This window comes from Nerophis ophidion, linkage group LG01, assembly GCF_033978795.1.
Source record: "Nerophis ophidion isolate RoL-2023_Sa linkage group LG01, RoL_Noph_v1.0, whole genome shotgun sequence".
Taxonomy (NCBI): Eukaryota; Metazoa; Chordata; class Actinopteri; order Syngnathiformes; family Syngnathidae; genus Nerophis; species Nerophis ophidion.
In genome coordinates this window covers 67,880,835-67,897,672 of record NC_084611.1, presented here as the reverse complement: position 1 = coordinate 67,897,672, position 16,838 = coordinate 67,880,835, and the positions used below count along the sequence as shown (strand labels likewise).

At 39.8% G+C, this 16,838-nt stretch overlaps 2 protein-coding genes across 4 annotated transcripts in view; one reads left to right on the top strand and one right to left on the bottom strand.

Annotated features, from left to right (window-relative positions):
• Window positions 1-2,110, top strand: part of arhgef38 (Rho guanine nucleotide exchange factor (GEF) 38) — a 32,196-nt gene extending 30,086 nt beyond the window's left edge. Inside the window, exons 13-14 of the mRNA XM_061909434.1 lie at window positions 12-301; window positions 1,568-2,110. Coding sequence (XP_061765418.1) covers window positions 12-301; window positions 1,568-1,750 — 473 coding nt within the window. The 3' untranslated portion in view covers window positions 1,751-2,110. The remainder of the gene's footprint in view (window positions 1-11; window positions 302-1,567) is intronic.
• On the bottom strand, window positions 2,063-16,838 carry ints12 (integrator complex subunit 12). 3 transcript variants are annotated; one of them, XM_061909446.1, is made up of 7 exons: window positions 16,547-16,838; window positions 16,146-16,328; window positions 9,771-9,920; window positions 8,687-8,868; window positions 8,235-8,394; window positions 8,005-8,148; window positions 2,063-3,691 (listed from the first exon to the last, which is right to left on the bottom strand). In XM_061909446.1, exons 2-7 carry the CDS (start codon window positions 16,299-16,301, stop codon window positions 3,122-3,124), a joined length of 1,362 nt encoding a protein of 453 aa, XP_061765430.1. In that variant the 5' UTR covers window positions 16,302-16,328; window positions 16,547-16,838; the 3' UTR covers window positions 2,063-3,121. The 3 variants fall into 3 exon arrangements, with proteins under 3 accessions (XP_061765430.1, XP_061765447.1, XP_061765438.1); XM_061909463.1 differs by lacking the exon at window positions 16,547-16,838 and adding an exon at window positions 16,426-16,543; XM_061909454.1 differs by lacking the exon at window positions 16,547-16,838 and adding an exon at window positions 16,421-16,520.

Below are 16,838 nucleotides of genomic sequence, written 5' to 3'. Positions count from 1 at the left end.
GCCACTATCAGGTGCACAGGGCTACGTCTACTCCACATTCCTGAAGCAGTACAACCCTCTGCGGGACTCGCAGCGGGGAGGCCAAGCAGCCAAGCAGCAGCAACAGCAGCAGCAGCTGCTCACCATGGCCGACGAGGACTTTGACAACCTGAGCCTTTTTGTATCGGGCAGTCGGAGCAGTAGCATGCGGAGCTTTAGTCTCAACACCTCAGACAGCAGCTTCAACCTCTCAGGCCTTCATGGAGAAGTGGAAAGCACCACTGAAGACTTTGACGCATCACCTGACACCGACAATCAACAGGTATGGTAGAAACATACAAAACCTTCCAACATCCTCCCAGCATCACACGGTTCCACTCACTTCAGCATTACTGCTGACTTCTAGGGTAAGCAGACAGGCAAACAGTGCCACCCACTGGTTTAATTAGGTATTTTCAAGGCAAGGAATTAAAAAAAAACCCTACCAAAGCCATCTATCCATCCATTTTCTATCGCTTGTCCCTTTTGGGGTCGCAAATTGGTAAAATTCTACTACAGCTTTCACTTAGAAAATATGCGGAAGTGGAAAAGATACTACTCCATTTCTGCAGTCCAATTTTTGGGCTAAAGGGCAAATTTCTCATGGCATTCAAGCAATCACAAATAGACAGTTCAGTTTGTCTTCAAATGTGTCTGACCTATCAGCCATGCGGGCTTATTTAGTTGATGTTAAGTCTTAATTGGTCAGCTCTATTCTCCCGTCCAAAGGCAAAACCCGGTAACTAAATTTTGGTCAAAACTGAGCTGATAATAATTTGAGTTTCTAGATGATATGCATTACATTAGTGTATGCGATATTGTAATTTGTTCCGTAAGTAAGCTGTTACGCGCAAGGCAGGACCTCGCAACTACCACATAACAGCGTAGATACAACAGAAAAACCTAGTATCTCAAGGGACCAATCGTAGCTTCTTTGTCAGTCGCCTTATTGTCTTTAATGAGACATTTGCACGAATGGGGGCCGACGGTCAACGTGATTATGTGATATTATGGCACGAGGGGATATTTGGAAGATTGGCCCAGGACGTTGCAAGCACCTTCATTAAATGTATTGTTCTTGATTCTTCCCCTTGCATACTCTTTTGGGCAGATAACTGTGGAGGTCAAAATGAAAACTGGACGCTGTACACGGCTCTTGCCCAATGTGCAAACGCAGAATGGGGCCCACCCGAGATTGTGATAAAATATCTGGAGAAAGGGCACACGTTCATGAGAGCAGATTCAATCCATGGCTCAATCGGCAAGAAAATGAAAGCTCAAGAAAACATCTATACGTTTGATGACTTTGTGAATCTTTGTAAGACAGCATCAAGATAGATAGGTTTTCCTTTGTTTTCTCAAAATCAGCTAGAAGTGAGTTACTAGGTTTTGCCTTTGGACGGGTGTATTTTGGGGGAAATAAATACATTCAAGACCCCAGAGGAATGGAAAAAAGGTCATGTGGCCCAGGCTAACCCAGTTCCTGAGAGGGAGGGGCATAAACCTTCTTAACAATGTTTTCACCATACAATTTTGTCTCTTTGCACAGTACTATGCTGTATATGCATTTCAAGCACGTTGCGACCAGGAGCTGACCTTGCAGGAATACCAGCACGTTCGCATCTTGCAGTTCTGCGACCTGGGAGGCAACAAGGATTGGTGGTTAGCGGAGGCTGACGGTCAAAAAGGATACGTCCCGGCTAACTACCTCGGCAGGATGTCTTACGCTTAAACCAAAAGGATCAGGTGGTTTTAAATCTATATTGTTTCACTGACAGTTTTAAACGAATGTCAACTATTTCAGATTTGTGCAAACAAACAGTTGATCTTGTCATATTGACAACGTGACCTCCACGAAGAACACTTGATGTTTCAATTTTTAAAATACAAGCTGCTGTGCCAAGCACTTTTGACTGTATGTACCACAGTGTTGAGTTTAGAAGTCACGTTTATGAAGTCAGATTTTATATATGGAATGCTTTAGATGAAGTATGTGAAATAATTCACCAACAAAGTTTGAATGTGAAATGAAATAGTCTACGTGTCATTGTTCATATTTTATTATGTCATGATTAAAGCCATCTTATATGAAGGTCAGTGTTCAGTTTTTGCTTGGATCCACATTCGTACACTATCGCAAGTCTGTGCTGCTGCCAGACAGTTTATACACAGAATTTTAATGACATTTGTAGGTTTAAAAAAAAAAAAAAACACTTTGTTTCTCGCAATTATTTAACCGGGACAAATGAGGCACAGCAAGTCCAGCAGCATTTCACATAATGTAAAATTCAAGTATTAGAACGGATGTTCTCACACCATATACATAAAAATAAGATCACAGACAAGACCCTCTGACACTATGTCCGCACAGATTAACGGTTTACTTTTTGCCCTGCGTCTGCCACACGTTATACACCAAGCGACACAGCTCAGCTCACCACGGTAGTTTGGACAGTTTAAAGTGTTATATGGCCTATGTTTTCATCACGGGAAAGGTAATAGTTAGAACAGCTACATTAATCATGTGACATCATAGCAACAACAAATTGTCTATAGATGTTATAACTCATCTAAGGCATTGTATTTTCAGGGCATTCAACTGATTGCAAGTGGACTGTTCAATATGTGTTGGAAGACATTTCGCCTCTCATCCTAGCAGGCTTCATCAGTTCATGCTCCTAGTCTGAGACTAGATCTGACCAATATACGGTAAGTCTTTGGGCATCAACTGATGAAGCCTGGTCAGATGAAAATCTTTCTTAAAACATATTGAACAGTCCACTTGTGATGTATTCAATTTCCTTAGAATATAACAAATTGTAACCCACCTATCAATTCCACACATAAGAGGAATAACAGTGATGCATACTATATAAAGAAAACGTTTTTTCCTGATCATCTTCCCATTCCCGTTGTCACAACTGAGTGACAATTCTCACTTCCTCAACAAATAAAGACTGCAAAGCGTCTTACTTTACCCTCAAGAACTGGGTGTATTGTTACCTCAAGTCACAACATTTAACAATGAAACCCTAAAAACATTACCTTACCAAACTGATCCAAACTGTACCACTTGGTGGAAATGGGTTTCTACTACCTATGCTTATTTTTTTAGCTTCTTCTGTGCCGCCTTTTTTTTCACCAGGTGTAACCGCTTCATGGCGTTGAGCTGGGACTCTTGGGATGTTTGTGCTTTATCACCCGGTGGAACTTTTGATCCATTCCCGTTGTTCCCATTACCTCCTCCGTTATTATTTCCCGCTGTTCCACTACTTCCCGGACTTGCCTGTGAGCTGTTCGGTGAACTCGCCCCTGACGAGGCAGAACCCTTCCCCTGGCTCTCGCAGCTAGATGATCGGTTCAGCGGCTGTTTGCCCAGAGTTAGTGGCGGTGGCTTAAGGGAGACCTGGCTGGAGCCATTTCCGTTGCCGCTCCCGGGAATCTTCGCAGCCCCGAGTCCAGACTTGGTTCCGGCAAACCCGGAAAGACTAAGTGGTTTCTGGCCAGGGGGAGTAGTCATGGCCTTGTTGCTTCCACTTGGTCCCGAAGAACTCAGTTTGGAGCTGACAGGAAGAGATGGGCTTGTTTTGGCGCCGAATGCGGCCCAGCCTGTTAGACCGCTACCTGATGAGGAGGAGTTGCTGCTGGTGGGATTGGACGGCGTTGTGGAGGTCTGCAAACAGTGCATTATCAAAAGTGTCCATGAAATTATATAAGTGGATACATGAAGACCCCTCCTTTTCAAAACCTCTTTTGGATAATGTTTTTTAGCCAATGGACAAGTGTTTGATGACTCTTGCTTCATTAAGTAGCGCTATCTTAAAATCACAATCATAAATGATAAATGGGTTGTACTTGTATAGCGCTTTTCTACCTTCAAAGTACTCAAAGCGCTTTGACACTACTTCCACATTTACCCATTCACACACATTCACACACTGATGGAGGGAGCTGCCATGCAAGGCGCCAACCAGCACCCATCAGGAGCAAGGGTGAAGTGTCTTGCTCAGGTCACAACGGACGTGACGAGGTTGGTACTAGGTGGGATTTGAACCCGGGACCCTCGGGTTGCACACGGCCACTCTCCCACTGCGCCACGCCGTCCTCCTTAATTGTTTAGTAATTTGCCTGACCTTTGAAAAGGTGTTTTTTTAGAGCTGAAACGATTCCTCGAGTAACTCAATTACACAATATATTTGAGCTCTCAAAAGGGCTCAAAGCTTCATTAAGTTTTTTTTTACGGATTTTTGCCTCGTTTAGTAAACACTCGTCAAAGCTCCCGTTTTGCATGGACTGTTTTGGTATTGCACAGCGTGTTTACGTCACAGATTATACGCCCCACTGCACTGCACAACACAGCTCTTTTAAATACGCTTGAGTGTAGGAAACTTTTTCGCCGACATAACTCACAATAGCAGACGCCGCAGAAAGCAGTGAACAAGAGCCATAGCAAAATGAGGGAATTAAGAAGCGACAAAAATTGTCTAAGGTGTGGGAACACTTCACACTAAAATCGATCTTAACATGTATAATTAAACTGTAACTCAGCAAAAATATGATTTATTCGATTACTCAAATAATCGATCGTGATATTCGATACTAAAATTTTTGATAGCTGCAGCTGTAGTTTTTTTAGCTATCTACTAAAAGAGACAATCTTATGTTATGATTAAAATGGTATGTTACAAACAGCGAGCGTAGGAATGAACATAGTGGTCATTTAATTCCAGGCATGTGAGCACCCTTTAAGAAAAAAAAAAGAAAAACTGACGAAAAAAAAGCGAGATTTTAATCCGCACAAAGTAATGCCATACAAGCTTTGAAAGAACATTTTGAAAATCAAGACTACATTTCCTGCAATTGAATGCATTTCCACACTATATTTTATCTTTAGATTTATTCTCATCTACCAACCTCTTTTGGCTGTCTTTGTACATGTTCCAAGTAATGTACCAAGTAATGTTTAGTTTTTCTAGTAGATAATTTAATAACATAATTATAATTGAAAATGTAATGTAAAAATCTATAACATGAATGCAAAGAACTCGGAAAACGTTTGACATTTGGCAACTCTATGCTGTAGCCACGCCCCATTTGGTAATATACTCCCGGTGTTTGTGATCTGTGTAAAAGGCCTAGTGAAACCCACTACTACCGACCACGCAGTCTGATAGTTTATATATCAATGATGAAATATTAACTTTGCAACACATGCCAATACGGCCGGTTTAGTTTACTAAATTACAATTTTAAATTTCCCGCGGAGTTTCTTGTTGAAAACGTCGCAGAATGATGACGCGTATGATGATTGGTTGGAGGGGACACTTTAGCCCAGCACCACTTACGGCTAAAAGTAGTCTCTTTTCATCGATTAATTACACAGTAATTTGGACATCTGTGTTGCTCAATCTTTTGCATTTTTTTCAATTAATAATGGAGACTATAAATAAGAATGCTGTTGGTGGAAAGCGGTGGATTGCAGCTGCCGTTAGCACCGAGACACAGCCGGGGTTTCTTTGTTTTTGTTGTGAAGCTTTAACACAGAGCGGTCAAGCGAACATGTTTCTGTACCAGCAAGTTTTTGGATGGGAAAATTGTGATATTAAGTCAGCTCTTACCGGAGACTTGAGTGGAATATGCGACCTCATTCTGCAGCTCAAAAAGGCGGCTGTGATCTTGGCTCCTCATTGGCTTCTCTGAGAGACACTGGCGTTCACCGCAGCCATCCGACTTTCAGGTATGACTTTACTCATCTAATCTCACTAAAATACTATTAACACAATAAGCAGATAAGGGATTTTCCAGAATTATCCTAGTAAATGTGTCTAGTTACATCTGAAACGCTACCACCGCCGCCGCCCGGAACCGTCGCTTTTTTTTTTCTCTTACTCTAACTTTACTCATCCACGAATCTTTCATCCTCGCTCAAATTAATGGGGAAATTGACGCTTTCTCGGTCCGAATAGCTCTTGCTGCTGGAGGCTCACATTATAAACAATGTGAGGATGTGAGGAGCCCACACACCGGTGACGTCACGCGCACATTATTAGCGACCAAAAGTTGTGAACTTTTTCGTCGATGTTCTCTACTAAATCCTTTCAGCAAAAATATGGCAATATCGCGAAATGATCAAGTATGACACATAGAATGGACCTGCTATCCCCGTTTAAATAAGAAAATTTCATTACAGTAGGCCTTTAACAACCGTCACGTCAAACATATACCCTCTCGCTGGCTACTAATAAATACTGTAGAACTACAACTTGTTTGGAAATAAGAAAATGGGGCGGCATAGCTCGGTTGGTAAAGTGGTCGTGCCAGCAACTTCAGAGTTCCAGGTTCGATTCCCGGTTCCATCATCTTAGTCACTGCCGTTGTGTCTTTGGGCAAGACACTTTACCCACCAGCTCCCAGTGCCACCCACACTGGTTTAAATGTAACTTAGCTCTTGGGTTTCACTATGTAAAGCGCTTTGAGTCACTAGAGAAAAGCGCTATATAAATATAATTCACTTCACAATTTTACAATATTAGGATTAAAATCATCCAAATTTGATTAGCCGCAAAGAAAACATCTGTCAACGTTGTGGCTCGGAGAGCGAACAGAGGCAACAACAAGTAAGCTAACTACATGGTTAGCTAACTATGCTAACCAGTGAACTTGTTTCAGGGCTCCTGATCGTCTCCCAGTCTTGCAACTTAGTGCGCCATTTAGGCCAGAGGAACAGCGAGTACCTGCAGCTGAGGCGAGCGCTCATCAAATTTTGTTTTTCTTATTTTATTTAAAAACGCAAATGTGATACTTTAACGTGAAAATGAATGTTGTGGACATTTCACATGCCAGTAAATCAAATGCAGTCCATCCCTAATCTTGAGCCTCCACTAGGCACATCCAGAAACGGATGCCAGTCATTGTGCGATTGTGAATTGCTTCCTCTCAAAAACAATCAACATAGAGCTGGGCGATATATCGACATACACGATATATCGCAGGTTTGTCTCTGTGCGATATAGAAAATGACTACCGTATTTTTGGATTATAAGTTGCTCCGGAGTATACGTCGCACCGGCCGAAAATGCATAATAAAGAAGGAAAAAAACATTTATTCGTCGCACCGGAGTGTAAGTCGCATTTTTGTTAGCTGTGATGCTAGCAGAGCCGTGCGAGTGGTAATACGAGAGAAAGATGCGAATGAAGGAAGATTTAATTCCCAAGAAAAACAGCAGGGGGTCCATCATCTGGCGGTGGTTTGGCTTCAAGTGGGAATATGTCGAACAAAAAAACGTAATAAGTCAAGCATGCGGCACAAGCGTTGCTATAAAAAGTAGCATTACTGCTAATATGTAGCATCATTTGAAAAGTCACCTGCTAGAGAATGAAGAGTGCGTCCTTCGCATGTCAACATCTCTGTTCGGTGCCACACGCCCACATCATCAAAATGCCGAGGCAAACATTTCCACATCAACACCGTATAGAAAAATAAAATGTAATAACGTCCGGAGTAACCTACCACATAGCGAAGGACGAACACTATTTAAATTCCTATTATGCAGCTAATTTTTTTTGGACACTTAAAATGTCTCTGACAATCTTGCACTTTCTGTTTTGGATATGACATGAAAGTTTGTGCCATTGCTTAATAACTGTTTAATAAATACAGTTTTGGTCAATTGACTTGGTTGTGATTTCCTTCTCTGCGTGAAAGTTGAAAAGTAGCATATGTTAATGCAGTATGAAGAAGAATGTTTTAATGTAGACACATAGAATCATCATACTGCTGTGATTATATGTATCATGTGTTAATTCAAGTCCAAGGCAAAACATCAAGATATATATCGTGTATCGCGATATGGCCTAAAAATATTGAGATATTAAAAAAGGCGATATCGCCCAGCCCTAATTCAACAACCTACCAGAACGTTAGGATTTTATAATACACCAATAAACTGTCCACGGTCAACAAAGCAGCTTTACATATATATATACCTTGACTTCGGTCCGTTTAAAGGCCTGGAAGGTGCTTGCGGTGTCCGGCTTGGTTTTCAGTTCTGTCTTCTTCACCAGTGTGTCTTTTACAACAGGTGCTGACGAGGCCGAGGCTGGGGATGGCTTCTGTGGAGGCTTTTGGGCCTAAGACAGACAACAGCAAACGCTTTATGGCTTTTTTTTGATGGGATAATCAGTGAATGGTTCAAATATTTTGATACGATTCTTACCATACGCTTCATTTGTCTGGTGCAACGAGCGCAATACCACACCAGCCTGGGATCATTGACCTCTTTGTCTGTTACTTGGGGCTTGTGGCAGTCCTGGTGGTACAAGTTATGGCATTCCTGGCACTCTACTAACTGATTTCCCATGGACACGGTCATTTGTCTGATGGTAAGAAAACATGAGAATTCAATACATATTCATGCCAAGAAACCCATATATTACGATTGCTGAATCAATGATCATTTTAAACTATCAGCTATCAACATCGCTGCATAATGACAAGTCTGTACACTAAACTCTACTTAAAACATGCATAACGTACAGTGACAACTAAAAATCAAATAATGTTTAGTACTAATCAGTTTTATTACATTGTGTCATATTGGTGTTAGTGTGTCCAGAATACCGCAATAATGACATTTTGCAAGATTCACGTCAATTCCATGGCACATACCTACAAACCACACATGCCAGGCCCATCTCCATGGCAAAGTCATCAGCACTGGTCTCATCATAGTCGCTGATGTTCGTCAAGAGGTCCTTGCTCGTCTGCACGGTAACCGGCGACGAACGGTTCTCCGGTTTCTCTAAACGAGGCTTTTTCGGGGGGTCAACGTCACTCGAGTCAACCCTGACCTGTTTTAATCATTCCACAAAAAAAGTAAAATACGCTTGGGTAATGGTTTGTGATTACCTTCCCAACCCCCCATCGTAAATATTACATTTTCGAGTGCCTGTATTAAACTGGTGTTTTTAATACATATTTCTTAACAGTGCCAGTGTAGTTTTTTTCCAGTGTCACAGTAAAGTAAATTTTAGGGTAGTTTCAAGATGAATGTTTCAGATTTTAACAGCTACTACAAAGGTAAATTAAATGTATTATTCTTAACAAAGATACGATTACCGACTCCAAATTACCATATAACTTATCAAGTAATAAAATTTAATGAGTATTAAAATATAACTTAAATATCCATCCATCCATTTTCTACTGCTTGTCCCTGTTGGAGTCACAGGGGTGGCTGGAGATCATTTAGAGTAAATAATAATTATGCTGTTTTAAATGTATTACAAAGAAAAATAATTAACGTATAAAAAATAGTAATTAGTGTATGCAATTCTAAAATGTTTTTAGACTCAAATAAAAGAAACACATCAAAATATACAAGATTAAAATATGTCAAACTTTAATTTATCATTTAATTTGCACATCTTCACTCACCTTTTCCAGACTTCAAACAAACCTACAAATTTAACATTAAAGTCCAATCAGAAATTGGTAGTGTATTTAGAAAGGGCTAATATGTGCTATATTGGCTTGTATGTTAACAGATTCCATCTTCACTCTGTATTTGTTTTATTATCGTTATATGTATAAATTTGTCATGATGTCCATTTTTACATATCTGTTGAGCCCTTGGAAATGGGGACATTCTGCATAAAAAAGGCAAATTAAATGCCATTCTTTTGTGGAAGCTCGGCTGCCTTATTTCAAAACTACTTATACGGGGAGTGTAGTATAGAATAATAATTCCTACCTTTTCAGAGGATCTTCTGTCTCCGTCTTTTTTACTCTTTTCAGAGCTGGATTTGCTGCTGATGCTGGAGGATGAGGAACTGGAGGAGGACTTGGAGTCTTGTTTATTTAAGCTAAGTTTTGACAAAGATCCTTTGGACACATCCAAATCCTGAAAGTACATGAAGATGATGATGACAATATGTGATACTTCCTTAGGCACCCGACATCCAATAAGATGTATAAAAAAAGAGTAGAACCTTAAAATCTGAACACTCCTTGATGTACAATTAAAATTTTCTTGAAAATAGGCTTTAAAGTCACGTAAAATATATGGGAGACTATTGGTCCAAATACATCATACCGGGCAAGACATCATATTGCACTTGACATCAATTTAGAGCATGTCAAAAGTTTTGTTTTGCTTTTACTTTGGCTTTTTGAGACAAGAGTTACTCCAAAAGAACAAGTGGCATGAGGAGAGGAGAAGAAAAGTAAGTGGACTCATGACAGCTAGCACTAACTGGAGTACTGTGTTACTTAGTTACAGATAGATTGAGAACTACAACTTATTGTTGCATTGACACATGCTAAGATAAAGTAAGAGTGTATATTTTACAGTACGTTAGTGGTTTACTTGAGAAAGGTGTAAATGATGCAAAGCTTTTTATAATCAACCACCTCTACAAACACTTAGAGAAGCCACGAGCCCATGCCAGGCTCTTATTTGTTGATTTGTCTTCCGCATTTAGCCCAATGCAGCCACATCTCTTAATAGGGAGGCTTGTGCCTAAATTTGAATTGTCTCACCAGCTTGTGCTGTGGATTCTAGACTTTTTAAACTGGCAGAGAGCAAAGAGTCTTTGTAAACAGCTGTCTCTCTGACTCTGTAACCATCTCTACAGGTTCACCCCAAGGATGCGTCCTTTCACCCTTACTCTGTATTATGTTTACTGATGAATGCAGGAGTAGGCAGGAAGACAGCTATCTGATGACTCTATGGTTCACAATCAAAGCAAGAGAGCGCCCTAACGGATTTGATCTCCTGGTGTGACTGTAACTTTTTGGATATAAATGTATCTTAAACCAATTATTGATTTTAGACATAAGAAGGAAATGTCTACGGAGTGCATCATACATCACAAAAAAGTTGACGTTGTTTCATCATATAAATATTTGTGGATCTTATTTGAAGACCAGCTCAAGTTTGATGTGAACACAGATTTTATAGTGAAGCGAGCATAACAGTGCTAAAATTATTTCACTGTCAGGTCGGTTATACTGTCATTTTTATCAAGCAATCATTGACAGTCTTTTATTTTTTGGTTTCACTGTCTTTCAGTTAAAGACTGAAACAGCCTGACGAGTATTGTTAAGTCTTGCTCTAAGATTACCGGAGTGAAACTAAGAGACTTAAACTTCTTCTGCAACCAGCAAAACCTCCGAAAAGCAACGAGCATTTTAGCCTCCCCGAACCACGTCTGTTGCCTTAAGGGCGACGTTATGCCCTTCCATTGAGTAAAACAAATCGCTTTTCCAAATCATTCGTCCCCTCTGCACTCAGACTCTTAAAACTTTTGAACTTTTGTATTTTTCAGAGTGTTGTATTGTATATGTATATATTGACTTTTTATTTATTGTGAGCCATGTAAGCCTTGTGAACCACGACAATCTGCAGCTCAAATTGAACTGCCCCCTTGAGGGATTAATAAAGTTGTTTGAATTTAAATTGACTTTGAACTTATTCCAACTTTTATTACACTACATATTAGGGCTGGGCGGTATATCGAATATACTCAGTATATATTGCGGGTTTGTCTCTGTGCAATATAGAAAATGACTATATCGTGATATTCAAGTATACGTTCTCGCACAGTTGCTTTTAGCAGCGGGCATTACACTACATGCGTTTCTCACTCTTTGTCTCTCCTTCTCACAGAGACATAAAACAAGCGCACCTTCTTACATACGTCACATACGTATACGCCCTCGCGGAGCAGAGAGGTAGCAGCATGGGTAACGTTAGCTGTGGGTCGAGTGGTAATACGAGAGAAAGAAGGTGCGTATCTGGTAACAAATGAAGGAAGAATTAATTCCCAAGAAAAACAGCAGGGGGTCCATCGTCTTGCGGTGGTTTGGCTTCAAGCGGGAATATGTCGAACAGACAACCGTAATTTGTCAAGTGTGGGGCAAAAGCGTTGCTACAAAAAGTAGCGTGCTAATATGTAGCATCATTTGAAAAGTCACCTGCTAGAGAATGAAGAGTGCGTACTCTGATTATCATCATCTCCCTTTGGTGCCACACCAACAAAATGCAGAGGCAACCATTTCCATAGCAACACCGTTTCAAAAAAATAGTCAACAACAGAAGGAGATAACGTCGCAGTAACCCACCACATAGCGAAGGACATACACTATTTGATTTCCTATTATGCAGCTCATTTTTATTTGACAGTTAATGAAATAGCTTGTGTGACATCGTGCACAAAAGTGCACTGTATTTGTTTTAAACTATTGTAGTAGCATTCTGTACAAAAAAAAGTGCACTTTAATTTAGTGTTGTTTTGATACATAATCTTAGTGACATCAAGCACAAAAGTGCACTCAGAGCTTGTTTTAAAATGTCTCTGAAAATCTTGCAGTTTCTGTTTGAAATGTCATGAATGTTTGTTTCACCGCTTAATAACTGTTTAATAGATACAGTTTTGGTTGTTTGACTTAAGTTGTGATTTCCCTCTCTGCATGAAAGTTTAAAATGAGCATATATTAATGCAGTATGAAGAAGAATGTTTTAATGTGGACACATAGAATCATCATACTGCTGTGATTATATGCATCAAGTGTTCATTTAAGGCTAAGGCAAAATATCGAGATATATATTGTGTATCGTGCAATGGCCTAAAAATATCGAAGTATTAAAAAAAAAAGCCCAGTCCTACAACACATTAACTATCCTGTTTAATCCACTTGTATCTTTTTTCTGATGTTGCCCATCCATTTCCATCCATCCATCCATCCATTTTCTACCGCTTATTCCCTTTCGGGGTCGCGGGGGGCGCTGGCGCCTATCTCAGCTACAATCGGGCGGAAGGCAGGGTACACCCTGGACAAGTCGCCACCTCATCGCAGGGCCAACACAGATAGACAGACAACATTCACACTCACATTCACACACTAGGGCCAATTTAGTGTTGCCATTCAACCTATCCCCAGGTGCATGTCTTTGGAAGTGGGAGGAAGCCGGAGTACCCGGAGGGAACCCACGCCCCTTTTGTTTTAATTGAATTGTTGTTCGACTTCACCTATGTTTTGTACAGCAATTTGTGATTTTATCAGTGAAAAGCGCTTTATAAATAAAATGTACTTACTTACACCTAAGCATACTTGCCAACCTCCGAATTCGAGAGATGGGGGGGGGGGGGGGGGGGGATTTGGTGGTGGGGGGGTGTATATTGTAGCGTCCCGGAAGAGTTAGTGCTGCAAGGGATTCTGGGTATTTGTTCTGTTGTGTTTATGTTTATGATGCGGATGTTCTTCCGAAATGTGTTTGTCATTTTTTTTGGTGTGGGTTCACAGTGTGGAGCATATTTGTAACAGCGTTAAAGTTGTTTATACAGCCACCCTCAGTGTGACCTGTATGGCTGTTGATCAAGTATGCCTTGCATTCATTTATGTGTGCAAAAGTCGCGTATATTATGTGACTCGGCAGCACGCTATTCATATGGAGGAAAAGCAGACGAGACGACAGGTTTTATAGGACGCTAAAGGCAGTGCCTATAAGGCATGCCCCCAATATTGTTGTCCGGGTGGGAATCGGGAGAAATTCGGGAGAATGATTGCCCCCAGGGGCAATGAAATTCAGGAGTCTCCCGGGAAAATCGGGAGGGTTGGAAAGTGTACACCTAAGTGTGTTACTCCTTTGTTATTGCTACACTTGTGAGGATATTTAGAATTCTACTAAACATTTAGGGCACGGGTCACCAAGGCGGTGCCCGCGGGCACCAGGTAGCCAGTAAGGACCAGATGAGTAGCCCGCTGGCCTGTTCTAAAAATACCTAAAATAGCAGCACTTACCAGTGAGCTGCCTCTATTTTTAAAATTGTATATATTTACTAGCAAGCTGGTCTCGCTTTGCTCAACATTTTTAATTCTAAGAGAGACAAAACTCAAATAGAATTTGAAAATCCAAGAAAATATTTTAAAGACTCGGTCTTCACTTGTTTAAATAAATGCATTTATTTGTTTTACTTCGCTTCTTATAACTTTCAGAAAGACAATTTTAGAGAAAAAATACAACCTTAAAAATTATTTTAGGATTTTCTTAAAATATATACCTTTTTACCTTTTAAATTCCTTCCTCTTCTTTCCTGACAATTTAAATTAATGTTCAAGTAAATTTAGTTTTTTTTTTATTGTAAAGAATAATAAATACATTTTAATTTAATTCTTCAATTTAGCTTGTGTTTTTTCGACAAAGAATATTTCTGAAATATTTCTTCAAACTTATTATGATTAAAATTCAAAAAAAATATTCTGGCAAATCTAGAAAATCTTTAGAATCAAATTTAAATCTTATTTCAAAGTCTTTTGAATTTCTTTTAAAAAATTTGTTCTGGAACATCTAGAAGAAATAATGACTTGTCTTTGTTAGAAATATAGCTTGGTCCAATTTGTTATATATTCTAACAAAATGCAGATTGGATTTTAACCTATTTAAAATATGTCATCAAAATTCTAAAATTAATCTTAATCAGGAAAAATTACTAATGATGTTTCATAAATTATTTTTTTAACTTTTTCAAAAAGATTAGAATTAGCTAGTTTTTCTCTTCTTTTTTGCGGTTGAATTTTGAATTTTAAAGAGTCGAAATTGAAGATAAAGAATGTTTCAAAATGTAATTTTAATTTTTTTCCCTGTTTTCTCCTCTTTTAAACCATTCAATTAAGTGTTTTTTTCATAATTTATTCTCTACAAAAAATGTACGACGAACGCCAGACAGAAATACACATTTTTTTATATACCAGTATATAGATTTATTTACTAAAGGCCTAATGAAACCCACTACTACCCACCAAGCAGTTTGATAATTTATATATCAATAATGAAATATTAACATTGCAACACATGCCAATACGGCCTTTTAAGTTTACTAAATTACAATTTTAAATTTCCCGGGAGTTTCGTCTTGAAAACATCGTGTAATGATGATGTGTACGCAAGACGTCACGGGTTTTTAGGAAGTACTGTATGAGCGCGGCGCACACACACAGCTACATGTCGTCTGCTTTAACAGCATAATTATACAGTTTTTTTGGACATCTGTGTTGCTGAATCTTTTGCAATTTGTTCAATTAATATTGGAGAAGTCACAGTAGAAAGATGGAGTTGGGAAGCTTTAGCCTTTAGCCACACAAACACACGGTGATTCCACGGTGATTCCTTGTTTAAAATTCCTAGAGGTGAAACTTTCCTATGGATCAGAGCGCGCTCAAGCCAACAGGAATCCCGACCACATGTCAACCAGCAGGTTTCGGTGAGAAAATTGCGGTTAAAAAGTCAGTTCTTACCGGAGAAAAGCTGAGCTTGTACCGTCCATAGCTGCCATCGACTCCCCTGAGACACTGCGCGTCAACACACCCGTGGAGACACCCTTCCGACTATCAGGTACTATTAAACTCACTAAAACGCTAGCAACACAATAGAAAGATAAGGGATTTCCCAGAATTAACCTACTAAATGTGTCTAAAAACATCGGAATCCGTCCCAATGCAATCGCGTTGTTTTTTTTTTTTATTTTTATTTTATTGTTTTTTTCTAGTCCGTCGCTATCAATATCCTCAAACACAAATTTTTCATCCTCGCTCAAATTAATGGGGAAATTGTAATTTTCTCGGTCCTATTAGAACTTTTTGTTGTAGGCTCTCATTAAAAACAATGTGAATATGTGAGGAGCCATCGAACATGTGACGTCATCGTCTGCGACTTCCGGTAGAGGCAGGGCTTTTCTCTTAGCACCGAAAGTTGCGAACTTTATCGTGGATGTTCTCTACTAAATCCTTTCAGCAAAAATATGGCAATATCGCAAAATGATCAAGTATGACACATAGAATGGACCTGCTATCCCTGTTTGAATAAGAACATCTCATTTCAGTAGGCCTTTAAAGGTAAATTGAGCAAATTGGCTATTTCTGGCAATTTATTTAAGTGTGTATCAAACTGGTAGCCCTTCGCATTAATCAGTACCCAAAAAGCAGCTCTTGGTTTCAAAAAGGTTGGTGAACCCTGATTTAGGGGGTCCCAGTTTGGCCTTGGAACGGACCAGGTGGAGTTACATTCTTTCTCATGGGATCATTCAGTGAAGCTTTTAACAAAATACAGGCAAGAGAAAGAGCTTACTTTTAGGGACGAGCGGTAAGAAGAATCGCTTCCCCTTGCAAGCGACTCATCCAGAAGAGCTTTGAGCTTTTCGGCTGAATCTTTACTCTTGGAATGAAGGTAACTCAGCCCCTTTAGGAAGATGGGGTCCAACTCCAAACTGACAGGTCCAGCCATGGCACAAGTTCAGCTGCCAAACATCACCTAAAACCATGAAGAAAAACAAAATAATTGCTATATGTTTGTTCGTTGGGGTTGCAGATTACATAATTGTGGATCACAAGCAAAGAAGCTACATCACTCTCATGTCTGGACAAGGACCAGCAGGGAAATTGTTGTGTCTCGACAATGGCGTCCCTCGGTGCTCGTGACAACAAATATATATAAGCTAAAAAAAAAAAATCACTCTCTGGTCATATTACCTGAATTCCGCTCCTGGTAGAAACCTGCCTTATGTACCCGACTGGCGGTCAAAAGGCATTAAAATATCCTAAACGTTATTGCAGCAAACAGGCGGAATATTCCGCCTACACTTTACCGGTGTATCCATCAAACATGTCCGACATGAACAGGGGGCGGAACGCTTGACAAGATTTTTGTTGCAGCCATTCAAAAAACATTACACGCTTTTACTGGTAAATTTTAGTAGGGGAAATTAAGTGGGCACATTGGTTTGATCCATCCCTCCATTTTTTCCGGCTTGTACATTTTGGC

Excerpts from the sequence above, each read along its gene's own strand:
- ints12 (XM_061909446.1), bottom strand. The coding sequence starts at position 16,301 with ATGGCTGGACCTGTCAGTTTGGAGTTGGACCCCATCTTCCTAAAGGGG. Across the intron at positions 9,921-16,145 it reads CTTACCGCTCGTCCCTAAAA|GATTTGGATGTGTCCAAAGG; the intron begins GTAAGCTCTTTC and ends ATGTACTTTCAG. Across the intron at positions 3,692-8,004 it reads TTAAACGGACCGAAGTCAAG|ACCTCCACAACGCCGTCCAA; the intron begins GTATATATATAT and ends CACTGTTTGCAG.